This window comes from Lynx canadensis, chromosome B1, assembly GCF_007474595.2.
Source record: "Lynx canadensis isolate LIC74 chromosome B1, mLynCan4.pri.v2, whole genome shotgun sequence".
Classification (NCBI taxonomy): Eukaryota; Metazoa; Chordata; class Mammalia; order Carnivora; family Felidae; genus Lynx; species Lynx canadensis.
This window is the reverse complement of record NC_044306.2, coordinates 186,434,953-186,460,994: the sequence shown is the minus strand read 5'-3', so window position 1 is coordinate 186,460,994 and position 26,042 is coordinate 186,434,953. Positions and strand designations below refer to the sequence as shown.

Sequence of the window (26,042 nt, the reverse complement as noted above, 5' to 3'; positions counted from 1 at the left end):
CGCCTTCCTGAATCCCTACCTCAAACCTTACATCCATCTAAAAAAAATTCCAGATTGAGGTGCCTCGGTGGCTCAGTCAGCTAAGCATCCAACTCTTGATTTCTGCTCAGGTAATGAACTCACAGTTCATGAGTTCGAGCTCCAAGTAGGTCTCTGTGCTGACAGTGCAGAGCCTGCATAAGATTCTTTCTCCTCTCTCTCACTCAAAATAAACTAAAAAATATATATATAATATATATATTTTATATATTATATATATATATCCAGATTGATCAAAGATGTATAAAACAAACTAAAACAGTAAATAGTGGAACACATGGATTCAAATAATTCAATTCATTAAAAGCACTTGTATAAAATTCAAGTTTCTACATGGTATGAAGTGTGATAAACAAAGCAAAAAAACAGGAGCAAAAATTAGAACTTAAATACAGAATGCCAATTTTGTTAAGAAAATTGCAACTTCTGGGGCGCCTGGGTGGCGCAGTCGGTTAAGCGTCCGACTTCAGCCAGGTCACGATCTCGCGGTCCGTGAGTTCGAGCCCCGCGTCAGGCTCTGGGCTGATGGCTCAGAACCTGGAGCCGGTTTCCGATTCTGTGTCTCCCTCTCTCTCTGCCCCTCCCCCGTTCATGCTCTGTCTCTCTCTGTCCCAAAAATAAATAAACGTTGAAAAAAAAAAATTTAAAAAAAAAAAAAAAGGAAAAGAAAATTGCAACTTCTATCGAGAAAGCTATTCTGTTAAAAGCACCTACGATCCATACGAAAAAGGCCAGCTCAGGTCACCCCGGTGGCTCAGTTGGTTAAGCATTAGACTTCAGCTCAGGTCATGATTTCGCAGTCTGGTCCATGGGTTCAAGTCCCACATCAGGTTCTGTGCTGACATCTCAGAGCCTGGAGCCTGCCTCAGATTCTGTGTCTCCTTTCCTCTCTGCCCCTCCCCTGCTCGCTCGCGCTCTTTCTCTCTCTCTCTCTCTCTCTCTCTCTCGCAAAAATAAACATTAAAACAAATTTTTTTTAAAGAAAAAGGCCAGCTAACCATAAAAAGATGGGCAAAGAATATGAACAGACACCAAGTTTTATTAATCCTATAGTACTCTACACTTTTTCAAATTTACCTTCTCTGTGATTGGGATGCATTTTAAAATACCACTTTACAAATGACTGTCAGTCAAGCAGGTAGCAATACTTTTGGAAAGTTGAGAAAAGCACTGGTCTTAGATTCAAAAAGAAACACCAATGGCTATAAATACATGTAAAGATTTCGATTTCATACAAAAGAAATGCAAACTAAAACCATAATAACATTTCATTTTTCACTTATAATACTGACAAATATAAAAAGTTCCACGGGTGCCTGGGTGGCTCAGTCAGTTGAGCGTCTGACTTCAGCTCAGGTCATGATCTCACAGCTTGTGAGTTCGAGCCTCGGGTCAGGTTCTGTGCTGACAGCTCGGAGCCTGGAGCCTGCTTCAGATTCTGTTGTCTCCCTCTCTCTCTGCCCCAACCCACTCGCATTCTGTCTCTGTCTCTCTCAAAAATAAATAAACATTAATAAAAAATTAAAAAAAAAAAAGTTCCACAACACAGTGTCAGCAAGGAATACAGGAATAGACACTTGCATGCTCATTATTTACTGGTTGGGGTAGATACATCTATGAAGGGCAATCTGGCAATCTAATAAAATTCAAAGACACCCTGTGCCCCAACCAATTTCATCTGTAGGGAATTCATTTCAGACATATATTTATGCATGTGTGAAAAAATGCGTGTACAAGGTTCTAAGAGGGTACTAAGGGCAGCAAGTGTTTTTAATAGCAAAGACCACAAATCTGAGTATCCATCGATAGAATCTGACAAACTATATACAGTCATTAAAATAGGGCAACTTTATTTTTACTGTTCTAGAACAATATAAGTGAAATCAGCAGCCATGTCTTACACCAGCCCTGCTATAAACACTGAAGAAGTTAATCTTTAGTTCTGAAAATCCTAGTTATGTAGTGCCATTACAATACTGTTAGGATTCGGTTACCTTTCAAAGTATAGACTTTATTCTGGCATAATTAAATATGCAGATAATATAAAACTGCATTTCTTAAGAATCCAAAACTTGACACAGCATGACCCAAAGAAATTCTTGGTACCTACTTTGAAGTTTATCTATTATAAATGACTGGTACTGTTTAATCTAATTACAATTACCACTTTCCAAATACTTACATATAAAAGAATTACATGGAGATGAGGAATGAGGATGGTTGAGGAGTAACAGTGGTTAAGAATATATCCTTGATGCAAGACAAACTTAGGTTCAAGTCCCTGCTTTCTTACTGGCAGCTGACTTTGAACAAGATCAACTTCTCTCATGCTCTATTTGTAAAATGAGAATACGGTCGCTCTTGTTTAAATTAAACAAAACAATGTATTTAAAAGAACCTAGTATACCAATTGTCTGACACCTGTTAAATACTCAATATAGAAGTCCACACTACACTCTTAATTACCTCTTATCTAATGAATAAATCCTCGAGATAATCATACCCTCTTTAAAACATACAGTGGTATAGCCACATCTCTGTTCCTACCAGTTGGGTCAACGTAATTATACTTGACATGAAATGGTAAACTCTTAGCACAGAAAAGAGTTTTATATGCATGTCCTGCTATGTGCTCAGAAAAGCTTGAAAAAGTTGTTACACACACACACACACACACACACACACAACTATCAAATGCTTGACATAACTATAAGAGCAAAAGCAGTCTGGAATTCTAGAATTTCAAAGGGTGAATTCTCTTGATTTCCAGAAAGATAACGCTTGTGTATTCTGTAAGTGTGTGAAGTTTATAAATACCACGGTAAGATCTAGACATTTTACTACATAATTCAACTCCAAACAAAGGGTCCATATTCAAGGAAAAGGTGTCAGTCCTACATTAACAGACTGATGAATGAATGTACAAGTTTTAAGTTATAATTCAGAACCTGTTTAAGGTTTGTATAAATTTTTACTACTGTTTACTAAAATCTTTAGATTAACCCACTACAATCCAATCTAGTCATATGAGTGGCTCTATTAAAAGAAAAAATAGGGGGCACTTGGGTGGCTCAATTGGTTAAGCATCTGACTTCAGCTCAGGTCATGATCTCACAGTCTGTGGGTTTGAGCCCAGCATCAGGCTCCATGCTGACAGCTCAGAGCCCGGAGCCTGCTTCGGATTCCGTGTCCTCCTCTCTCTTTGCCCCTTTCCCACTCATGCTCTGTCTTGCTCTGTCTCTCAAAAATAAATAAATGTTAAAAAAAAAAAAAAAAATGGAAAGAAAAAGAAAAACTAGGGGTGCCCAGGTGGCTCAGTCAGTCAAGCATCTGACTCTTGGTTTCAGCTCAGGTAGTATCTCAAGGTTCATGGGATCAAGCCCTGCATGGGGCTCCACACCGAGTGTGGAGCCTGCTTGGGCTTCTCTCTCTGCCCCTCCCTCATTTGGGTGTATGCATGCGGGCCTCTCTCAAAATAAATAAACTTAAGATAAAAACTACCCACATTAAAATGGCTACACAAACAGCTTTGTGTGCAATATTCTTTATAATGAATCAAGACTTCTAAGACTATAACCCCCCCCAAAAAATTTATTCTCTTCCCCCCCCGTATCATCTAACCTATTTTTGTTTAAAGCCCCTATAAGTAAAATACGGTTTAAGTAACAGCGGTAAAGGAAACAGAAGAAATGACAAAGCTAAAAACAGCATGCGCTTGCCAGGAACTATATTAGAAGAAAGAAACATATAGTATAGTGACTTTATAAAATACAGTTCTTTTCACTACTATAAATATGGTGAGTCTAACACCCACACGCTACCCATCTTTCACAATACCAACATAATGAAATGGTCAATTACCAATTTTTAAACATGTTCACAGTGAATGCTATTGTACTTATTCAGCAGCTACTGAAAGTCATCAAATTACCTTCCTCCAACAATTTCTTCCAATATCATTTACTTCTATATGTCGTGGGTACAAAAATAAGAGAACTGACCATCTATTCTAAGTACATATAAATCAGTTTAATAGGAAATTACTCACCTCTTTAAGGTAATCTGGCTATTTCTGGATTCATCACTAACTTAAAGTCTTCTGTATGTGTCCAAAATGCTAGCACTGTATTTCTCAATTTATATAGTTTTATGATGTTAAAAAACAAGAACACTTTACAAACTTGATACATGTGAACGCAGCACTTTAAAAAATCAAAATAGGGGCACCTGGGTGGCTCAGTCGGTTAAGCATCCGACTTTGGCTCAGGTCACGATCTCATGGTTCATGGGTTTGAGCCCCACATCGGGCTCTGTTCTGGCAGCTCAGAGCCTGGAGCCTGCTCCAGATTCTGTGTCTCCCTCTCTCTGCCACTCCCCTGTTTGTGCTCTCTCAGTCTCTCAAAAATAAGCATTAAAAAAAAAAAAAATCAAATACACTTGTGTTCAATATTAAGATCTCCTGAAGGACAGCTTATGCATAATCCCCTAGCACAGTCCAAATTTAGATTACTGTATAACATCTATTTATACATCCAGTCAGGAGAAAACGACTTCCTTCTTTGAGTAAAGACAGGTCACTTAACTTGCTATTAGTAAACTGCTTCAATTTGCTCCATGATATCCTACGTCCAGAGAGAAGACTAATTATGTTCTCACCTTAATGATTCCAAACAATTTATATTAATTATTGTTTTCCATACACTCAAAATGGGATGCCACAGGAACTACTAGCAGAAGTAGTTCATTATGCTATATTCCTTTTGATATTACCTTTCAAAAGCTCAATTTCTGATCATTGCTATAATAAAAAGCAAATATAAGGCAAATATCAGTGTGGAATAATAAATAAAGGTGGCCGTATCCAATGTGACCCCAAAGTTTAAGAAACTGCAGTGTTCGACTGGCGCAGACATCACACTAATAGACAACGGTAGTTAAGAATGAAATAAAAGTATTTTCCCGATGTATGTGTGGTGTTTGTTTAAATGGCTACTAAGTTGTTAGGACATAAATATTATTAGTAAGTTTTTAGGACCGAACTACTAAATAAACGGACTTCTTAGTTATTTCTTCAGGCCTAGGCTACCATGAAAAATTAGTGAGACATTATTAAGCACTGATGCTGTGAACCAAGGTAGCGTGGGAACTTCTACTCTACTTAAAACCTAGCTCATCTGCCTAGTTAATCTGCCTACCTAAGCCTTCCCACCCTTCTCAGTTCCAATGAGATGAAACACCTTGTCTCTGTGAAATCATCTACACAATTCATGTGACTGAGTCAAACTATCTTCTTAATTGCCTCACAGCTTAAGCCCCCCAACCAAGTCAGAGAAGAACCAGTGACACTACCACAGTTCTTTTATGTACTTAATGCTGCCTTCATCTGTAATGGGATAAGTCAACATTTATATAGGATCAAGTTCAATTTGATACATCGAAACAACAGTCCTCTTACTACAATCACAACAGCCTATATATAGCAGGATATTGAGTACAATGACAACTACTAGATGTAAATAGTCACATGGAAAGGTACCACACAATATTTTGAATAATGTGGAATCTACAATGTTTTAATGTATTTCTAATGCCAAAAAATGGACAAAAAGAAAGCAAACAGAAAACATCAAACCCCACTTGTCACATGTATAGACAGCCTCCTGGTTCTCAGCTGAAATGCTTAACATCGGCATCCAAAACATAGTTTTATTTGGGCAAACAGCTGAAATACAACTGGTGTGTTTCAGTCAGCTACGTATGTAATCAAGCAAAAGAAATGCCTAAGAAATTAACAACAATAGAAGGCAACTAAATCACTGTTTCGAAATACACTGCCCATTCCTCAAGTTTTCAAAAATTTTGAAAGAAATACTCTATCATCCTCACAACACAATTCACAGAGGGCTAGTACAAATGCATACGTTCTATGTAATATTTTGTAAGATGTTAGCAAGGTAAACAAAGAGCCTACTGTAACTAAACCCTTGTAATTACCTAAGTCAAACACAAAGGTCAAGTGTAATAATACATGCATACCTTTAGGAAATCATGTTAGCTTTCTATGAATTAACAAAAGCCCAAGAAGTCTAACTCTAGGTGACAATAACGAGTTTTTAGTCTGACAGGAAATAAGTAAATGGTAAATAACTGCACTTACTCTTTATTACCACCCCTTTCTAAAGATTTAGTCAAAATTACCTTTATCTAATCCCAGTGCTATACCTGAATTAGAACAAAGCCTACTAAAATAGATGTTTGAGAAATTAATTTATAATTGATGTTTATATAATTAAAATAATGTATATTTTATGTTTATATAAACATATGTAACTATGTATTATATAAATAATAAACATTCTATGTGTTTATGTAATTAATGGTCTGTTTCCACAGCTTACCTCCAGCCCTAAAAGATTTGGATTCATCCATTTCATAATGATAAGTAATGTCAAGTTTTAATTCAAGTTAAAACCCCTATATTGTAATTCAACTGCTGCGTTAAAAGGAACTTCATTAAGTTGTTTTTATGTTTCTTTTTAATTAACTGGGTTAACCGGTTAATAAGATCCAATAATTTCTCCAACTGGAAATCTACCCCTGCTATCGGCAGCAGCAAAAGTAAAAATGTTGACTTAGCACTTGCTGGGCGATAGGAATTACTCTAAGGGCTGTACACAAATTAATGTATTTTATCTCAGAACAACCGTATGAGGTAGTTATGATTAGCTCTATCTTCTGAAAAAGCAGTAAGCACAGGGAGGTTAATTAACATTGCCAAGATCAGAGCTAATAGGTGGCAAAGCTAGGACACAATTCTGGCCCTATAATCTTAGGATGTGGTTTAGGATGTATTTGCTCTTGATTCTCTTCTCATCAGTTTAATAACGAGGTTGCCTTGTTGAAAACCCGCTCTGAATCGCTTAAGTAGTCTTTATGCAGCTGGCCCCTCAAACTGTTGTTTCCACAGGCCCCAAACAATCTGCTATGGGGATCTGCTATGGCAATGCCTGGTAAACCTTCCCCAGTGTCAACCTTAAAGGTCCTGCACCAGCCAGCTCCATATTGTAGCAATGTTTGTCCTGGAATCTCATATTTAATAAGTACTTTTAGATTTTCTTTCATCTTCTTGTCCAGATTGCCTTTTGGAGATTAAACAATGCTAAAAATTTCCGACCCATATTGTGTAGAATAGCACTTCTTTGGCTGATTTGTTCAAAATTTTTCTCCCTCAAGCTCTCTAGGAGTTTACCACACCTTAAGACCCAAGACTGTTCATTTCTCCTTATCACTCACAATTATAGATTTAAACTATGATCTGTCCTTTACTTTTCTCGATTTCTCCAGCAGCTTGTCCTGAAGCTACATATACACAAATAACAACTCAGGATGGTGCAGTCTTAAAGAACAAACACGTGTCCTTGAATAAAGAACCATAACACTTTCTGTTTCATTAACACTACCCCAGATCAATTCCTTAGCCTGGGACAGATTCCTTTCAATTGTGGAATCTGATACCCAAAAGCAAAAGATTCAGAATAAGAGGCGAATTATAAACTGTATACACCAAATTACACTATCACTATACCCTCTCTACCAAGAAATAGGGGAAAATGTCTTTTCATGAAAAAGCTACCCATGTCTCACAATTATGTCTAAGATTCACCCACACTCTACATTGTATTGACAAGTTTCACTCTTCTGTTGCCTTTTCCAACTCGGAATTTTTTTTAAGTTCCATGCATAAGTATACAGACATAGACACAAACTCTGTTCCTAAAGAGTTTATACTCCAACTAGGCAAAAGAAAGAAACCAATCTTTAATTATCCATACTTTCCATAAACCAGTCCTGTAACATCTCAAAAGTGATTTGGCATGGAAATGCTGACATACACAAATCATTTGGACACTTTAAAGAATATATAGACTGCAATGTCTTCTCAAGTGCTTTTTTCTTCCTTTCAGAAAGTTTTTAAAAATGCTGTTCCATCTGCCAAGAATGCTCTGCTCCCTGCACCCCAATCCCTACACTTAGAGAACTATTACTTTCAACTTAGGCCTTGACTTAAATCCCACCTTCTCTTTTCCAGTCTAAGTTGAATTTTCAAATCATGCTCTCATATAACCCCCAGTACTCTCTTTCAGAAACCTAATCACCATTTGTAGTATTTACTTTATGGGGACAAGAACCAGATCTACATTTTAGCACATCTCGCACTATCCATCTAGCACTGTCCAACACACAGAAGGCACTCAATTAACTGACTTACATAAATGACTAGGTTCTCTCAATAGCAAAATATCTCAAAATTTTGCAGCTTTGGGGGAGAAAACAAAAAGGAAATAACTAAATTAGCTACCAAATTACCAACTGCAAATATGTTTGCCTGAAGGCTCAAGACTATCAACTTGTTTTATTCCCTAAAAAAATCTGCTCTCTCAAAATAAAATAACCTATTTCTTACAATTTATCACAACTCCAAGGTGCTTCTTAAAATCCACTGCAGAAGTATATCACCTCTTCTTCCTCACAATTTTTGTGAATTAAAATAATTTTCACTGACGAGTCACAAACCTGGCAACATCGTCCACTGACTGGTGCTGTTCTTTAGCTATCTCACTAGGTTTTTTTTCGTAATTTCCATCCCAAAATGGTAAATGGAACATAAACATATTGCAAAAGGAATAATTCAGAAAAGAGACGGGAGCAGGCAAAAATCACAACAAACAAAATATAAAAACCATTTAGCTGTGGCGGCTTCAAAACTAATCTGTCTACTGGGACAGGACAGCTTTTTAAGGCTAGTCTAACAGAGTATACGAATTTACACTAGATTCAATCTTCTGAAAATAGCACAGGATTAGACCTAGAATCCAGAATTTAAGTATCTATGTCTGAAACACCGGAAAAAGTACTTTTAAACCCTTAATGTGCCTAGAGATGACTTAAATATACACTAATTTAAGTACTCTTAAAATTATTTAATTAGCAAAAAAGTTATTTGTTTAGTTTCAACAATGAAATCAGGAAGAGTATGGTTGCAGTCTGAGTCCCCCAGGTAGATTTTTCAGTAGTTAGTCCTCTTTAACCATCCTTCTATGGTCAAAATTAGAAGTTTTTTTCTTCCTGGCTAAATAATGGACATACAGGCATTTATATCCACAGTTGACCCCTGAGCAACACATGTTTGAACTGCAGAAGTCCATTTAAACACAGATTTTTTTCAACAGATGCAGTACAGTACTGTAAATGTATTTTCGCTTATTTTTCCCTCGCTTACTTTGTTGTAAGAATACAGTAGATAGTACACACGTAACATACAAAATATGTGTTGACGGTTACTGATGAAGCCAATAGTAGGCTACTGGTAAGTTAAGTTTGGGGGAAGTCACAAGTTATGCAGTTATATGCAGGGGTGCCTGGCTGGCTCAGTCAGGTGAGGGTCTGACTCTTGATTTTGGCTCAGGTCATGATTTCACAGGGGTGGGATCGAGCCTCAAGTCGGGCTCTGTGCTAACAGCGTGGAGCCTGCTTAGGATCCTCTCTTCCTCTCTCTCTGCCCCTCCCCCACTCATACTTTCTCTCTCTCGAAATAAAATAAACATTAAAAAAAAGTTATATACAGATTTGACTTGGGGGGCTGCTGCTCCTACTCCCTATGTGGCTCAAAGTTCATCTGTGTATGAGAAAAGCTAACAGAGGGGCGCCTGGGTGGCGCAGTCGGTTGGGCGTCCGACTTCAGCCAGGTCACGATCTCGCGGTCCGGGAGTTCGAGCCCCGCGTCAGGCTCTGGGCTGATGGCTCAGAGCCTGGAGCCGGTTTCCGATTCTGTGTCTCCCTCTCTCTCTGCCCCTCCCCCGTTCATGCTCTGTCTCTCTCTGTCCCAAAAATAAACATTGAAAAAAAAATTTAAAAAGAAAAGCTAACAGAGGACACTGAGAGCTGCCTGAGGTATTCACTCTTCCTGCCCAATTACCTATAACTGATCTTCCTTAAGTTAAGGTGCTAGCTATTTTCGGGGCACCTGGTGGCCTAGTAGGTTAAGCATCCAACTCTTGGTTCCGGCTCAACTCACGATCTCACAGTTAATGGGATCAAGCCTGCTTGGGATTCTCTTTCTCCCACTCTCACTCTGCCCCTTCCCTGGCTCACACTCTCTCGGTCTTTCTCAAAAGTAATAAGTCAACATTTAAAAAAAAAAAAAAAGAAGAAGGTTCTAGCTGTTTTTAACATCTGGGATCTGGGGTATTCGAGAAATGAGTTGATAGATGACTATACAAAATAGATCTAGAGATTTATGATGAAGCATTCCTATCATCAAAACTATCACTAACTCCTTACTATTAAATGGGATTTACTATCACTTATAGACAATCTTGGGTTAGTTTCTAGCTCTTCAAGTTCTAGAAGAAATCTCAGTAAACTTACCCTGTCCAAAATTAAGTTTTGGGTTTTTTTTTTTTTTTTTTAAGTTTAGTAATAGCCTCTGAGAACCATTCCATAAGAAAACATCACAATGCCAAAAATACATTCATTTTGATCTATCAAATCAATTTACATTACTTGTCATTCCCCATTAAGTGAACCATAAGCATACATCTTTTGAAAGCCTGACACTTCCTCTCTCTCTCTCTCTCTCTCACACACACACACACACACACACACACACTCTCTCTCTCTCTCTCTCTCTCTCTCTCTGACCCAGTGTTGCATATAACTTTCTTCTTGCCCCGTTTCCAAATTCCATTTTCCTTGCTCAACTGTAGCTTACCAAAGAAGAACATTCAATACAGTGAATGTCAAAATAATTATATTATTTCTTCTAAAAATGGGTAGAATCTACCTTTATTTTCCTCCAGTCCTTGACATTATCTACGTTTTAAATTAGTATAAAATCTTATGATTTTATGTAGTTCTTTCATCAATTATATAATTACAAGTAAACAATATCCAATGAAGTTTAAGATACAAACCAAAACAATGCCTTAAAGTCAAAAGGCAAACTAACTTAAGTAAATACTTGTCCAGCTACTATATTAAAAACAATATTGAGGGGCGCCTGGGTGGCTCAGAAAGCTGAGCGTCCGACTTCAGCTCAGGTCATGATCTTCAGTTCATGGGTTCAAGCCCCACATCAGGCTCTGTGCTGACAGTTCAGAGCCTGGAGCCTGCTTTGGATTCTGCGTCTCCCTCTCCCTCTGCCCCTCCCCCGCTCGTGTGTGTGTGTGTGTGTGTGTGTGTGCGCGTGCGCGCGCGCTCTCAAAATAAATAAACATTAAAAAAAATTAAAAAAACAAAACAATACTGAGGGGCACTTAGGAGGCTCAATGGGCTAAGCATCCAACTCTTGATTTCAACTCAGGTCATGATCTCATGAACTCACAGGGTGAGTTAGAGCCCTCTGTGCTTGGGATTCTCTCCCTCTCTCTGCCCCTCCCCTGCTCGCTTACTCTCTCAAAATAAATAAACATTAAAAAAAACAATATTGAATTCTTTAACCTGGAGTTCCAATAAAATATTATCAAAGAAGCTAGAAAAAATTGACATGAAACTTAAAGAGTGATTGGATGTTTTGATTAGGGAAAAATTTTAAGTTGTGAATATCATAGCTGTATTTTAAGAAACTTTATCTTTGAGCTATATACACTGCAATATTTAGAGATGAAAATATATAACGTCTAAGATTCGTTCCAAATTATATGGGACAGGGAAAAGGTTGGGATCTGGATAAAACAAGACTGTCACAGCTGAAGATGCCGAATACATGGGAGTTCGTTATACTACTGTAACTTCTGCATACATTTGACAATTTCCATAATACATAATTTACCCTACAACACCGCATATATTTCTGCCATCAATGACTCATTTCACTGCCCATGTAACATTCTGTTCCAAAAATGTCTTTTAAAAACCTCAGGGAAGAGATTACATTGTGACAAATCACTTTTAAAAAATGATTTAAATGTCACATACACACGGAAAAAACAGAAGCAACAAAAGGGGAAGATTTTCAAAAGAATTACCATCAGGCAACATGTATTACGACTTATGCAGAGTACAAGTGTAAGACGAAAAAAAAATTAGGAGTTAAAGAAAATTTTAGAAAAAAGCTCCATATGGTAGTCAATAATGCACCACAGCTATAAAGGAAAAGGAATTTGAGGAGACTCCCAGAGTATATTACAAAAGATTCCTCTCTTTAGCTCATAATATATGTATGGTAATAGCTGTATAATTAACATTAAAAGCCCTTTTCCCCAAATAATTTCTATCTCATCCCACACATCTTTCTTTCTAAAGTAACTATCCTTTACTAAGATGCATCACTTAACTTTTCTATCATTTAAGTGATAGAACATTTCACCTACGATACAGCACAAAATAACTAAAATCTGACCTTTGAAATTCATTGTCTACTGAGCGATATATATTACCAGCAAGAAAGAGAATCCATATCAAAAAGTCACCTAGTAAGTCTAGGAAGGTCTACTCTGCACTAGTCTAAACTTGGATGACTTGAGACTCCACTAGCAAGTCCCCTGTCTAGTGGCAGAAAACTGAAAGGAGAGAAACAAAGTAGCCATTTTTAAAGATAGTACTTACTTAAGAATGGTTTTTGCACTACTGCAGTCTTCAAATCGAATGGAGTAACCAACTTCCTGGCCCAACATCACATCCATTTCATCAGCAACTCTCTGAGCCACACTCATTGCAGCCACTCTCCTGGGTTGGGTACAGGCAACTCCTCTCTTGGGTCCTGGTAATGATCGCATGTACTCCACACACCACTGTGGAATCTATCAAATAATTTCACATTTAAATTAAATTCTACTCTGCCTGCATATTAGGTATACTTAACATGTCGTATTTTATTGCATTCCGATCACGTAAAACAAAATTCAGTCAGGCACACCACAAATTATTAAGACTCAAACTTACAGCATGAGCTCTGTGACCTCTCTAGGCCAAGGAGGAGTCCTACATAACACTGATATGACATAACCGTACTCCTGAACGGGCTAGGTCCCCCGAGGCTGTGCGGAGTACGCTCTCTAACATCAACTGTTCCATCATTAAGCATTTCTCTATACACTGGAAAGAAACTCAACCTATGAAACATTCTACTTTAGGGGCGCCTGGGTGGCTCAGTCAGTTGAGTGTGACTTCAGCTCAGGTCGTGATCTCACGGTTCGTGAGTTCAAGCCCCACATCGGGCTCTGTAGCCTAGAGCCTACTTTGGATTCTGTGTCTCCCTCTCTCTCTCTGCCCCTCCCCTGCTTGCATTCTGTCTCTCTCTCAAAAATAAATAACATTAAAAAAATTTTAATAAAAAAATACAGAAAAATTCTACTTTGTAACAAATGTGAGTTTCCTAAATTATTCTAAGAAACTATTAAATTCTTAATGAATTACAAAATGCAGGTAAAAGTAGAAATCACATCCTCTTGTAGTTATAGAGCTATGTGCCTTGTAAGTCCATTCAAATTTGGTTTGTAAGCCAGCAGAATCTAACTCCTATCCTTCTGCCTGCGGGAGAGGAGGCACAATACCAACACCTTAGGTGCCATCTTAAAAGTCAATTACAGTAATTGTCAATCTCAAATTCAACAGCACCTGGAGAAGCCAGAAAAATCACCAAAAACACCAAGCGCAAGCTGGATGGCTGCCATGGTGACAGTGCATTTCCTCCTTGTTCCATTATCAATAGAACCTAATACAACCTCGAATTTCATGGCTCTTCATTCACTTACCTGCGTAAAAACCATGGAAAAAATCTAAGTGATCACTACGAGAAATGGGAATCTACTGCTGTTAAGTTCATGATGGGTGTCCATAAAAACATCCAAAAGCCTAACAAACTCTGATACTAGAGAAAACCCACGTGCGGGTTTTTTTGGTACAGGATCTGTACAAGGACACCTGTATATAGGTTGCTGTACCATTACTGTATTTTAGTTACGTTACTTCTGCAATTTGGGGATAACCGTTTTCACCGACAAATATCTGACAGGGGAAGGGTGACTTTGCAACCTCTCTAAGAATTTTTTAACAATATGTATCTTTAAAGGATTTGAAATGAACAGAAATAAATATTACCCTAAAACAGAAGGGTCTCCCTCTCTACGTCTGTAAACCCACAAACCAAAGTTTAAGTGGCTTTCTAGCAAAGTTTTATAGATTTATCTCATTTCATCAAGCTTCTTACATAGGCAAAAACATGTACTTTATAAGACCAAACAAAATGAAATTCAAAGGAACATTTGCCATTCAGTTAAAGCTATTTAAAACTAATTCTGAATTCTGAAGGCAAGAACGTTCAAAAGATTTTTAAATTTACTCCAGTGAAATGGATAACTTACTCCCACTTTAAAAACAAAATATGAAGTTTTGACTAATATAGCAATTTCTGAACTTCTGATCTCAGAACCTCTTTATACTCTTAAAATAACCAAGGATACCAAACTAATAGATTTACTATATTAGGAAATTAAAACTGAAAAATTGTTAGACTATTAATTCCTAACAATAAAAGCCCACTCTATACTAACACAAACATTCTCTATGAAAAATAATTACATCTTCCAAAGAAAAAAGAAAAAATTAGCAAGAGTACATTGTTCCTGCATTTTTGCAGATGTCTAATGTCTGGCTTACTAGAAGAGTTTTATTCTCTAATGGGCTTCAATTCTGGATGTGTTGCCATTATTTGTGTTTCACTGGAAGTAAACTCAGAAATTCCCAGGACCTTAGAAAGAGTTTCAAGGACCTTCAAGGGTTCCCAGACAGTATTTGGAAAACGGCGCAGTCAATGCCATCTATTCATAGTTCTAAGAACAGCATTAAGAAGGGAAGCAGGAACGGAGATATGCAGGGTACAGGCTTCTTCAAACCAGGCTTCAAACTGGCTCCAACCCTTCTTTTCAGCTTCTGCCCTTCCATTTGAGGCTACCTTCCTAAAAACCGATCCTCAACCCTCTAGTCTTATTTTACACATTATCCTGATTGGTCTCATTCCCCTCGGACTTCTAACATTACCTAGAATACAGCAAATAACAATCCTAATGACAGTTCCCATACCTAACCTTGTGGTCATTTCCACCTGAGAAGCAGTCCATTGATATCACAAATTCAAGAAGTTCAAAACCAAAACCATTTCTCCCCTTCCTCCAAATACTTATTAATTCCTCCCATGTCCCCTCAGCAGTATTAACATCCTAACTCCAATCCACCTGTCATTCTCCATTCTACCACCTTATCCAGTCAAATTTTTGTGATTACCTCCTACAGAGCCTGTCATCAACATTCTCAAAGACAGAACATTGTTGTAAAAATTCTTATCATTCTCCTCCAGTGAAATGCTCTGATGGCTCCCCCATCTACAGTATGATACATTAAGGCTCTCAGCCCGCTGTTCATCTCACCTGCCTCTTCACAAACACCCTATGTGCTGGCCAGGGTACACAAAGCTTCCTCCTCTCTGAACTTGTGCCCTTGTTCATGCGGTCCCGTGGACTGAAAGAACTAGCTTTAGTCTCTTATATATGGATATAGTAGGAACATAGCAAGTTGCAATGCAAAGTGACTTTATTAGGAGTCTTAGTCAAAAGAGTCGATAGTTTAGATTTTGCTTTGAGGATTTCATTTTCTGACAGGCACAAAAAGATAACCAAAAATGGCTGACTACTCTTAGTGGTTTCGAGTCAAAGTTTTTAACAGGATTATGTGAAAAAAGCATTTGGATGCAACTCATTATTCAAGCTTTCAGCTTCCCTTTGAATCCCCCAAATGCCCTGCCATTGTAAGTACACAAAAACAAAAAAAACCCATAAATATTAATCCAAATAATCACAAACCTTTTGTTTCGAACTGATGTTCTTCTACATTAATTGCTCCTAAATAAACTCATCTCTGAATTAAGGTTAACCACGTAAGACCACAGAATAGCAGAATGAAATAAATATAACTTTGGCTATAACAAAGGAATAGTTTTAAATACTGAGCCCACCTAAATATCTATTACGTAACCTAGGGCAACCCACTATATCTCTAAGATTGTTATGAGTCTAAGGCTCATTTTGCTCATCTGTAAAATGATGATTAACTTCCTTGTAGGGTTGTTGAAACACTTAAGTGAGGTAATACATACATAGGACACAGTGCCTAGCTTTATCCAACTGTTAACTAAACAGATAAATTAACACTATGCAAACTAGATAAACCAGTTGAAGTAATTCTTCAAAATACTATACTAAGAAGTTTAGAGTTATTATATCTTTTCACACATTATTCAAATTTTCACAAGGTAATAGTGAAACTGAAATCAGTTTCAATTCCTAATATCAACACAAGAAGTTTTCTTTCACTTATTAAGAAAAATCATTTTAAAGGCTCAGTCTTTAAAAGCTTCCTATTCCAGTTGCCATTGTAGCCTTCAAAATGTTTCCGTGATATACCCAAATCAATAGGTTTGTAGCGTATGTAACTTTTTTTTTTTTTAAATGTTTACTTATTTTTGAGACACAGAGAGCATGAACAGGGAAGGCCAGAGAGAGCGGGAGACACAGAATCCGAAGCAGGCTCTGGGCTCTGAGCTGTCAGCGCAGAGCCCGACATGGGGCTCGAACCCACAAGCTGTGAGATCATGACCTGAGCTGAAGTCAGATCCCCAACCAACTGAGCCACCCAGGTGCCCCTTAAAGGCTCAGTCTTTAAAAGCTTCCTATTCTGGTTGCCACTGTAGCCTTCAAAATGTCTCCATGATATACCCAAATTGATAGGTTTGTAGCATATATAACTTTAAAAAAATAAAATAAAAAAATGGGGCGGGAGGTGGGGAGGTGCACCTGGGTGGCTTTGTCAGTTAAGCATCCAGACCCTTGATTTCAGCTCAGGTCACGATCTCTCAGTTTCATGGGTTCGAGTCCTGCATTGGGCTCTGTGCTAGCAGCGTGGAGCCTGCTTGGGATTCTCCCTCTCCCTCTCTCTCTCTCTCTCTGCCCCTCCCCACTCGCACTGTCTCTCTCAAAATAAGTAAACTTAAAAAAAATAGAAATAAAATAAAAATAAATGGTAATCGCATATGCAGTATGCTCAATTCTATACATGTATCACAGGTATATAAACATGGAAAACAAGCCACCAGGAAACACACCATAATAATTTATGAATTTATTAAATTCATTTCAGTACTCCCTGGATTTTCCACATTTTCTACAATGGCCAGGGACTACTACTTTTGTAGTATCTTAAAAACTTTTAAGTCAAGCATATGAAAATATGATTAACACTTCACTCACAGCAAGAAAATGCAAATGAAAAATTACACCCAGGGGTGCCTGGGTGGCTCAGTGGGTTATGCATCCAAGTCTTGATTTCAGCTCAGATCATGATCTCACAGTTTCATGAGTTTAAGCCCCGTTATCAGGCTCTGCACTGACCCTGCAGAGCCTGTTTGGGATTCTCTCTCCCTCTCTCTCTCTCTCTCTCTCTCTCTCTCTCTCTTTCTCTGCCCCTCCCCTGCTCACCATCTCTCAGTCTCTCAAAATAAACTTTAAATTATTTTTAAAAATTACACTGAAATGCCATTTTTTACCTATCAGATTTATAAAATTTCACATTCAGTAGTATACTCTATTGGATATGGATCTACTTGCTCATGAAAACCATTAGAAGCAGCATAGGGGTCTATAAGGTGGGTCCAGTAAACAATGGCTCATCCATTTTTGAAAAATATCCTAGGCATATTACTAACAAGATACTAGCGTTCACTTCTATGTACACGGGGGGGAGGATGTAACTAGATGGATGGAAGTCATGCACGGGGAAACAGACTTTAATTTAGCCATTCCATTTTTTTTTAAGCATAGATAATCCTCACATGGTTCAAAACAATTACAAAACAAAACAAAGAAACAAACGAGAATAGCAAAAACAAAACCGCCCCAATGGTTCAAATCTCTACACTCAAGCAATGGACAAAACTTGTACCTCCAAATTTGCACTACCCCAGAATCAAAGTGGTGGGAAAGCATCATTCTGCCATACTTAATATTAACAAAACAGCACTGCTATTTCCCTCTAGACTCAGGAAAACAGGCGTTCCCTACCGGATTCCCACTCTCTGTCACTGAAAAGTGCTAACCATCAAAGCAGCTATTATTCTTCAGGATGTTCTACCAGACAGACAATGGGAAGGACGACCAGAATCAAATAAGCAACATTTAGTAAAGGTAAACATCAATACAGTATATACCATGGTATACGATAACTCACCTGTGTTGTTTTACCAGACCCAGTCTCACCAACCAGTACAAAGGACTGATGCCTAACCAGAATATCTGTAAACCTATCCTTGTATTCCCAAACAGGGAGCTGAAGCCGTTTCTTTAAAATATCATAGTATCGAGGAGTATGGGGTAAGTTGGTAAATGGATTAATGCACTGTGGAAGTGATGTGTGTCCTGCATGTCCGGTGTGTGTTGAATGAGCAGAATGTGTCGAATGTGTTGAATGAGCAGAGTGGGTTGAGTGAGCTGAATGGGAAGCTTTTAAAGGTGGTAATCCAGCACTGATAAGCATAGCATTAGTCGAAGCTCGCAATTCCTTCTCCTTTTCTTTTTCCCTCTCCCGCTCTCTATCTCCTCTATCACGTTCTCGGTCTCGATCTTTAGACCGATCTTCACGATCCCGGTCACGATCTCGATCCTTCCTAAAAACAAAAATTTAGAATTCAGATTCTGAAATTTTACGCAAAATGTTTTTGGCAATGTTACAGTCACAAAGAAAGTAAATGTCCAACAACCAAATGTATAAAACCAATGTAAAAAATTCAATGAATTACTTAAGTATCAGAAATAATGATAATAAAAAGTCCTTATAATCAAGAATTCTCCATGCCTCACCCATAAACATCTTTCCCTCCATGCTGAGGCCTCAAATTTTGTTAAGGGACGGCCTCTTTCTACAACCTTTAGTCACCAGCTGAGATAACACAAGAACTCAGACTCGAGTAAGGTAAAATCCCTTCTTAAACAGGACAGCAGAAGTTAAAAACTGAGGGCAAGGTGGGGAAAAGGTAGAGGTAAATAAAGCAAAAAGAGGGTGATACCACAATCTTCCCCAGATTCTCCTTCATGTTACATGAAATGGTATTTTCTTCATTGACTAGTATGTTCAAAATTCAAAACTATTTCTGTACTCAAAGACTATTCCTTTTCATGTAACAGGATATAAATTAAAGGACTGTAGGTGAGTTTGTTTCCAAGTTACACTTTCCAGCACGTTCTCAACATTGTTTAATAAGCATATATTTGCTCTATAAGAAATACTAAAATCAATACTTTCATTATTTTGTTTTCATTGTTTACTCCTACACGATCTCCTTTATAACAACTGCAAAACACTGAAATTACTTTGTAAGCCTATGTATATTTTTGTCACCCATCAAGTGAAATATAGCCAATAAAAACAAGCTCCAATGAACAACAGTAAATTTTTTTTAAAAGTTAAAATTCTGCAGATGGCCACTGTATTAAACCTACGTCAATTTTAAGTACTCAATTCTAGTATCTACTTCTATTTACTAGACATGATTCCTAATACAATACTTTTTAAATAATCTCTGCTTCTTTATTCTACTAATCCTGTTTACTTCAGAACAAATCCTATAGCAAACGGGCCACAAGGTGTTTGGATCCAGACTTGAAATAGTGAAGCAACACAGAGCTAGAAGACAAGCCACTTACACATCACTATCCCTTATCCATAAGACACAAAAGACATACAAATTTCCCATACCCCAATTATCAGTAGCCAAGCAGGAAGGACCATTCATTCTCTAGCACATGAGCAGGACAAGAGAAATCCCTTGGTAGTATACAGCTAAAATGCTAGACCCAGCAAGAGTTAGGATGGTTTCCCAACTACAGAAAGGAGACCAATTATATTTTATGTTGTCCTCCCTAAAATATAATTGAATTGCACAGTAATTTACATAGACAGAAAAGTTTTATTATGTGCAAACATACATACACACATTTCATATGTATATATACTTTCATATACCCATTTACACTTTTCATATACATACAAAACATATATATGAAAAGCGATTCTCCCTTCTCCCATCCCAGTGTTCACCTCCAGAATCACAGGAGGTAACAAGCTAGGATTGAAGCCTTTCATCCCATTTGGCACAAAGAAAAAGAAAATCAAAGGGAAAAAGAACCCCAAGGATAACCTAGTAAACATACAAAATTAAGTCTCAGAACTCAGCTCCCTACCCTATCTTTGAAATATGCCATCAACCATCCTTTCTTTGCTTTCCGCATTCTGCCTCTGGTCTCAGGTGCTCATTAATTAAATAAGCATATTGCCCCGAATGTAAATGGGAAAGTTTGTAACTTTGACACAGTAATATGCCCAGCAAAATGAGAAGCACCGTAGCCATAAATGGTTCAAAGACCAGGTATCTTAAAAGGCCACAGAACATAAAAGAACCTTTAAAGAACAATCTGGTCTAAATGCAAAGGATTCATGTTTCTAGTACTCTAGAGGTGGGGGGCAGGGTGCGACAGAAGACCATTACCTGACCAACAAGAGACACAGGACAAAAATAGAAGTTTAACGAACTCCACCATACTCCTAGCACAGTACCAGGCACTTAACATATGGACCTAATCTTTCAAGAGTTATAAAATACGGGGGATGGAAAGTGATTGACAAAGTAAATCACATCACCTTGTTAACAGCGATACAAAAATGTTTTTCGAGGGCCTATTTCATCAGAAACTTCATTACCAAAAATAAACATAGCACAGGAAGCATAAAATACATTCTAAGGACACAAGATTTAACTGCTAAGAAATGGAAGTAAAGACACCACTGGCAAGGTATAAGCCTCAATTTACTAACCTGCAAAATGAGAAGTATTAATAAAATAGTAATAAAATAAGAAAGCAACAGGAAGTGGGACACCTGGATGGCTGTCGGTTGGGTGGCCAACTTGGGCTCAGGTAGTGATCTCGCACTCCGTGGGTTCGAGCCCCGCATTGGGCTCTGTGCTGACAGCTCACAGCCTGCAGCCTGCTTCAGATTCTGTGTCACCCCCCTCTCTGTCTGCCCCTCCCCCACTCGTGCTCAGTCCCTCTCTCAAAAATAAACAAACATTAAAAAATTTTAAAAAGAAGGGCGCCTGGGCCGCTCAGTCGGTTAAGCGTCCAACTCTTGATATCAGCTCAGGTCCTGATCTCAAGGTTTGTGAGTTCAAGCCCCGCATCAGGCTCTGTGCTGACAGAGCAGACAGAGCCTGTTTGGGATTCTGTCTCTCCTTCTCTCTGCTCCTCCCCTACCGTGCTCTCTCTCTCAAATTAAATTAAATATATATATATATATACATATATATATATATACACACACATATATATGTGTGTGTGTGTGTTTATACGTAATTTAAAAAAGAAAGAAAGCAACAGGAAGGATGCAGAGGGTAAATTCAATCATCTTGAAATGCTGCCTATGATTCAAACTACCTACTTTCAATGGCAGAGGGAGGATAAAAATTAAGTCAGCTAGGGAGGACTCTCAAACCCACTGCTTCATAAATAATGTGTAGACTACCAAGTACATGCATGTCTTCTCTTTTTAAACAAGCACTTTTATTATACAGAAGTTTTGTTGTCACAAAGATTTACTCATTGAGATAAGAGTAATGTTTAAAAACCTGAGTAAAAAACAGTGCTTATTGATCACACAGCCACGGTACTGGCAGGTAGACACAGTAGGACACAGTCGTGAAGCAGTTGTTTCTTAAATGTCTGAGCCACTGCCCTGGCTCAGCACTTAAGCTAACAGTATGACCACAGTTACTTCTTTGTAAAATGTGGTTACTCATATGTCTTGTGCAGTATTGCAAAAATTAAATAAGTTAATATACGCAGTGTGCTTAAAACTGTGCCTGAACACAGTAAATGCCCAATAAATATACTTATCATTAAAGTTTTTTTTTTAATTTACAATACCATGTGAAAATCCCACATGAAATAACAAGAACTGCTTATAAGATGTCAACGGATTATTAAAATCAGAATATTTGAAATAAGCAAGCTTTTTTATCTGGCAATCTCACTTCTGGAAGTTCTCCTAAGGATAGAAGTGCACAAACATGTATGTATACATATCAATAATCTTTTCACTTGTAAAATAATAAAAACTGGGAAACTACCTAAACACCAACAAACAGGAAACAGGGCAGACAAGTCATGATACCCCTTTACAAATAGAATATTACAGAGCCAGTGAAAAGGATAATGTATATCTAGTCTATTGTTTGACACATTTCTTAGTAAATAAAAACCAAAACACAAAAACAACCAATATTGAAACATCCCACTGGTAATAAATATTACAACTTGTATTTGTGAATAACCATGCAAAGACTAAATACAATGCTCATCAAGGGGTTAAACAGGAGGATGAAGATTTCAGAGAAGTTTCTGCCTTTCCTTTGTATCTTTAAGCACAGACATTTCTTCGGTTCCCTGGGGCAAGTGACTTAAAACCTCACTTTCATCAAAGGACTGCAGTGAAAATGTGGTTATACATACAAAGCACCCAGAATCCTTTGGGGAGCACAGTTATGTATTCTACCCATGTTTTATTTGTTTCACTTGTCCACAATTAGGAAGTAATTTCTGTGGTGCCTGGGTGGCTCAGTCGGTTAAGCATCGGACTCTTGACTTCGGCTCTGGTCATCGTCTCACAATTCGTGAGTTCACGCCCCGCATCCGGCTCTGCACTGACAGTGCAGAGCCTGCTTGGGATTCTCTGTCTCCCTCTCTCTCTGACCCTCCTCCACTCATGCCATCTCACACAAAATAAATGTTAAAAAAAAATGTTTTTTTAAGGAAGTAATCTCTGAAACAAACATCAAAATGGATAATGTCCCTATGTTCATGAAGTTTTCTCCATACTTCAGCTGCCTTTTTTGGTAATAATTTTATATTATTATAGAAAACGTGGGATGATGAAAAAAGCAGTAATAAGGTCACTATGTAACAGAAACCTTCAACTTTCGTACTTGATTTCCAAATAAAATACAGCAGGACTAAATAATGCCAGACACAGTTTGGGAACTTGAATCTAAATGAAATCTTCCACCAAATTACCTTCCTTCTCTGGGGAAATGGGCCAGCCATTTTCAGCAGTGGAGTTCATAAGACTGACAAGCCTATTATTACCTTAGATAAAACCACTTGCTAATAACTATTAGGACCAAAACCAAAAAACCCTTCAAGACTGCACAGCAATCAACACAAGTTAACTTTTAAAATTATCCAATGGGGGGGGGGGGGGGGGACCCAAGCACTATCAAACATTGTAACCCACTGTTAAAGAAAATTAGTTCTGTGAGAAGTGATACAGAAATGTGTACAGAAACTTCTCTCCAGAATATCTCAGAACTTGGGCTTTATTCCAAAGAACTCTCCTTCACCAACAGGTAGATGTCATGTGATATCCAAGAGAATCATAGGGTCACCATCGCAGACCCGAAAACGTCCACATTTTTACAGAGCATATCTGTTTTGCAAGAGAAAGGGAGCAGCTCTATATGTACCATGGAACCACTCATCTCAAGAAAAGCATTTAAATGGTGCACATACACACAAATATGAATAAATGAATTCACTGCATCCCAGTTTATTTTGTTCCAACGTGAACTCGTGTGAGAGACATCAGGTGCATCTTAGCCATGATGCAATTTATTTTTACTTCACAGGAACCAAGAACCAAGTGCTCCCTACTTTACAACCCGTTACAAATGTCATTAAAATAGGCTGCATTGACTTAACTACAGCCATGGTCTGTGCTGTAAAGAAAATGGCCAAGAGTGAGAATGAAAAGATCAAGGTTCCAGATCCAGCTACACACTAAGAGCCCAAGCCACCTTCACGGAGTCTCCATCTCTCATCCCTTGAGTGGAGCTGATTATACTCTTCAAAGTCACTTCCAGCTCTAAGGAGTCTGTAACACTATAACCCAAATGTGCTAAAGTTTTGCTGGGAGCAGGGGAGGAGAGATCCTAAAAAGAAAATAGCCTAAAAATAGAGAAAACGAATGTCTAACACTGTAAAACTAAAAAAATCACAAGATTAAAATGTTACATACTTCTGCTTTCCACATTGAACACGGGAAGGTATCAAAAAGTACACCCTACCCTGGCTTATACTCCAGACACTGAACAGACACCTGGAAACCAATCCAAATGAAGAACTTTGGGCGGACAAAAATTCACAGAAGTTATATAGACGGCTTGACACAGTGATTCTTTACGCTCTCTCCACATACGCAAGGATAAAACTGTGAAAAGTATTTGGATACTCAGACTTCTGTGTTCTAGCCTGAATTATCCAAATAAATCTCTGAACTTCAGGAATGAAAACACACACTGGACAAGAAACGATTTTGATGAAATTGCTAAAGTCAACTGTTAAATTCCTCTGTAGCTTTCAGAAAATGCGAAGGGAAAGCAATCGGAAACATCACGAGTCTATTTCAACTCCCCAACAACCTCCCCACGGGCGACATTTTGCCATAAATACTAAAAACGTTTTGAAAGGTGTCTGCCTGTTTCGAAAGCTACTAGCAGAGGAGCCAGAAAACGAGAACTTCTTGGAGGGGGGTGGGGGGGGAATGCCTTCTAATTCCCATCCCAGGGATGCCCAACAACCAGTTTTAGCCAAAGCAGGAAATAAAGGAGATGGCGGGAGCGTACGCAGAGAGCGGAAGTTTGCCTAGTATCTACTTTGAAGTGTTTGAATGGACCGAGACACAAGCTCTCCCGCCAAACTACAAATGCAGTGGCTCCAAACCCCCAGCCCTCGTGCCCATCAGGTATACTCCACATTTTCCTTTCCCCCGCAGGCCCTCTACTCTCCCTTCCCCCGAGAACTCGTCCGCACGCCTCACTCAACTCCCGCCACCCCCATCCCAACCTACACAAGAATCCACGCGCTTCCCTCACTTTCTGGCCTCCGCGTTTCTCCTTGCGGGGCACCCAGCCGCCCCCCCCCCCGCAAGGTCCTCTCCGCGGTCGCTCGGCCTGAGAAATACCTGGTGCCCTTGGAAGGGAATACTCCCGCCGCGCCCTCCCCCACCCTCTCCAGGCCTTACCCGGGAACCCAGGCCACGAGGTCCGCGGTTCCTCCCGGCTGCTCCCCTCGAAGTGACTCTTGCTTGGCTCGGCCCGGGGAGGAGGCGCCCTCGTGGCCACGCAGGCCTCTCCACCCTCCCGATTGGGCCGGGCGGCGGCCGCACCACACATCTCCCCGCGCCCTTGCCCAGCCGAACACCGGGAGTGGCGCCGCTTTCCCCGACCCGCCGCTAGTGAGCCAAGCCCAGAGGGAAACAAAGGGTCGGGCTCCAGGGCCGACGTGGCTAGGCCGGCCCTGGCCCTCTCTCCGCGGGGACCCCAACAAAGCCCGAGCCGCTGCCTCGCGCCCCCGGCCTGGCTTACCCATCGGTCCCCGCACGCTTCTTGCCAGAGGGGTAATCCTCCCCCAGGTCCAACCGGTGCCGCTTGGACATCTTCGGACTCTGCAAGCGCGCGGATTTGAAGGAAGAAGAAAAAGAAGCTGGCGGCTGTATTGGTACAGTCGAGGGCAGCTACTTAACTCTGGAGGACCCCCACCCCTCCCGCTACAACAGCCTACACCGTGCGGCCGGAACCAGGAGCTAAAATGGCGGCGGCGGCGAGGGCTGGGCCTGCGCGCGCGCTTCCGCAGCGTGCTGTGCGTGCTATGCGTGCATGCGTGCGTGGTGCGCGCGCACGCATCGTAGGCGGGAATCCCAGGCCCGCCCTCCTTCCGCCTCGGCGGCTTCCTCCCTCCTGAGAGCTCTGTCCGCCAACGGTGCGGCTGCTCAGAGGTATATGTACTATGGCCTTCCTGCCCTTCTGATTTGGGAAATTCAGACAGGAGACAGTCTAGTCCTGCTTAGGAAAT

At 39.3% G+C, this 26,042-nt stretch overlaps 1 protein-coding gene across 1 annotated transcript in view; it reads right to left on the bottom strand.

The window, feature by feature from the left end:
- The window catches only part of DHX15 (DEAH-box helicase 15), a 63,310-nt gene extending 37,529 nt beyond the window's left edge, over window positions 1–25,781 (bottom strand). Inside the window, exons 1-3 of the mRNA XM_030314109.2 lie at window positions 25,556–25,781; window positions 18,316–18,751; window positions 12,646–12,839 (exon numbers count right to left, since the gene is read on the bottom strand). Coding sequence (XP_030169969.1) covers window positions 12,646–12,839; window positions 18,316–18,751; window positions 25,556–25,626 — 701 coding nt within the window. The 5' untranslated portion in view covers window positions 25,627–25,781. The remainder of the gene's footprint in view (window positions 1–12,645; window positions 12,840–18,315; window positions 18,752–25,555) is intronic.
- Window positions 25,782–26,042: the final 261 nt, after the last annotated feature.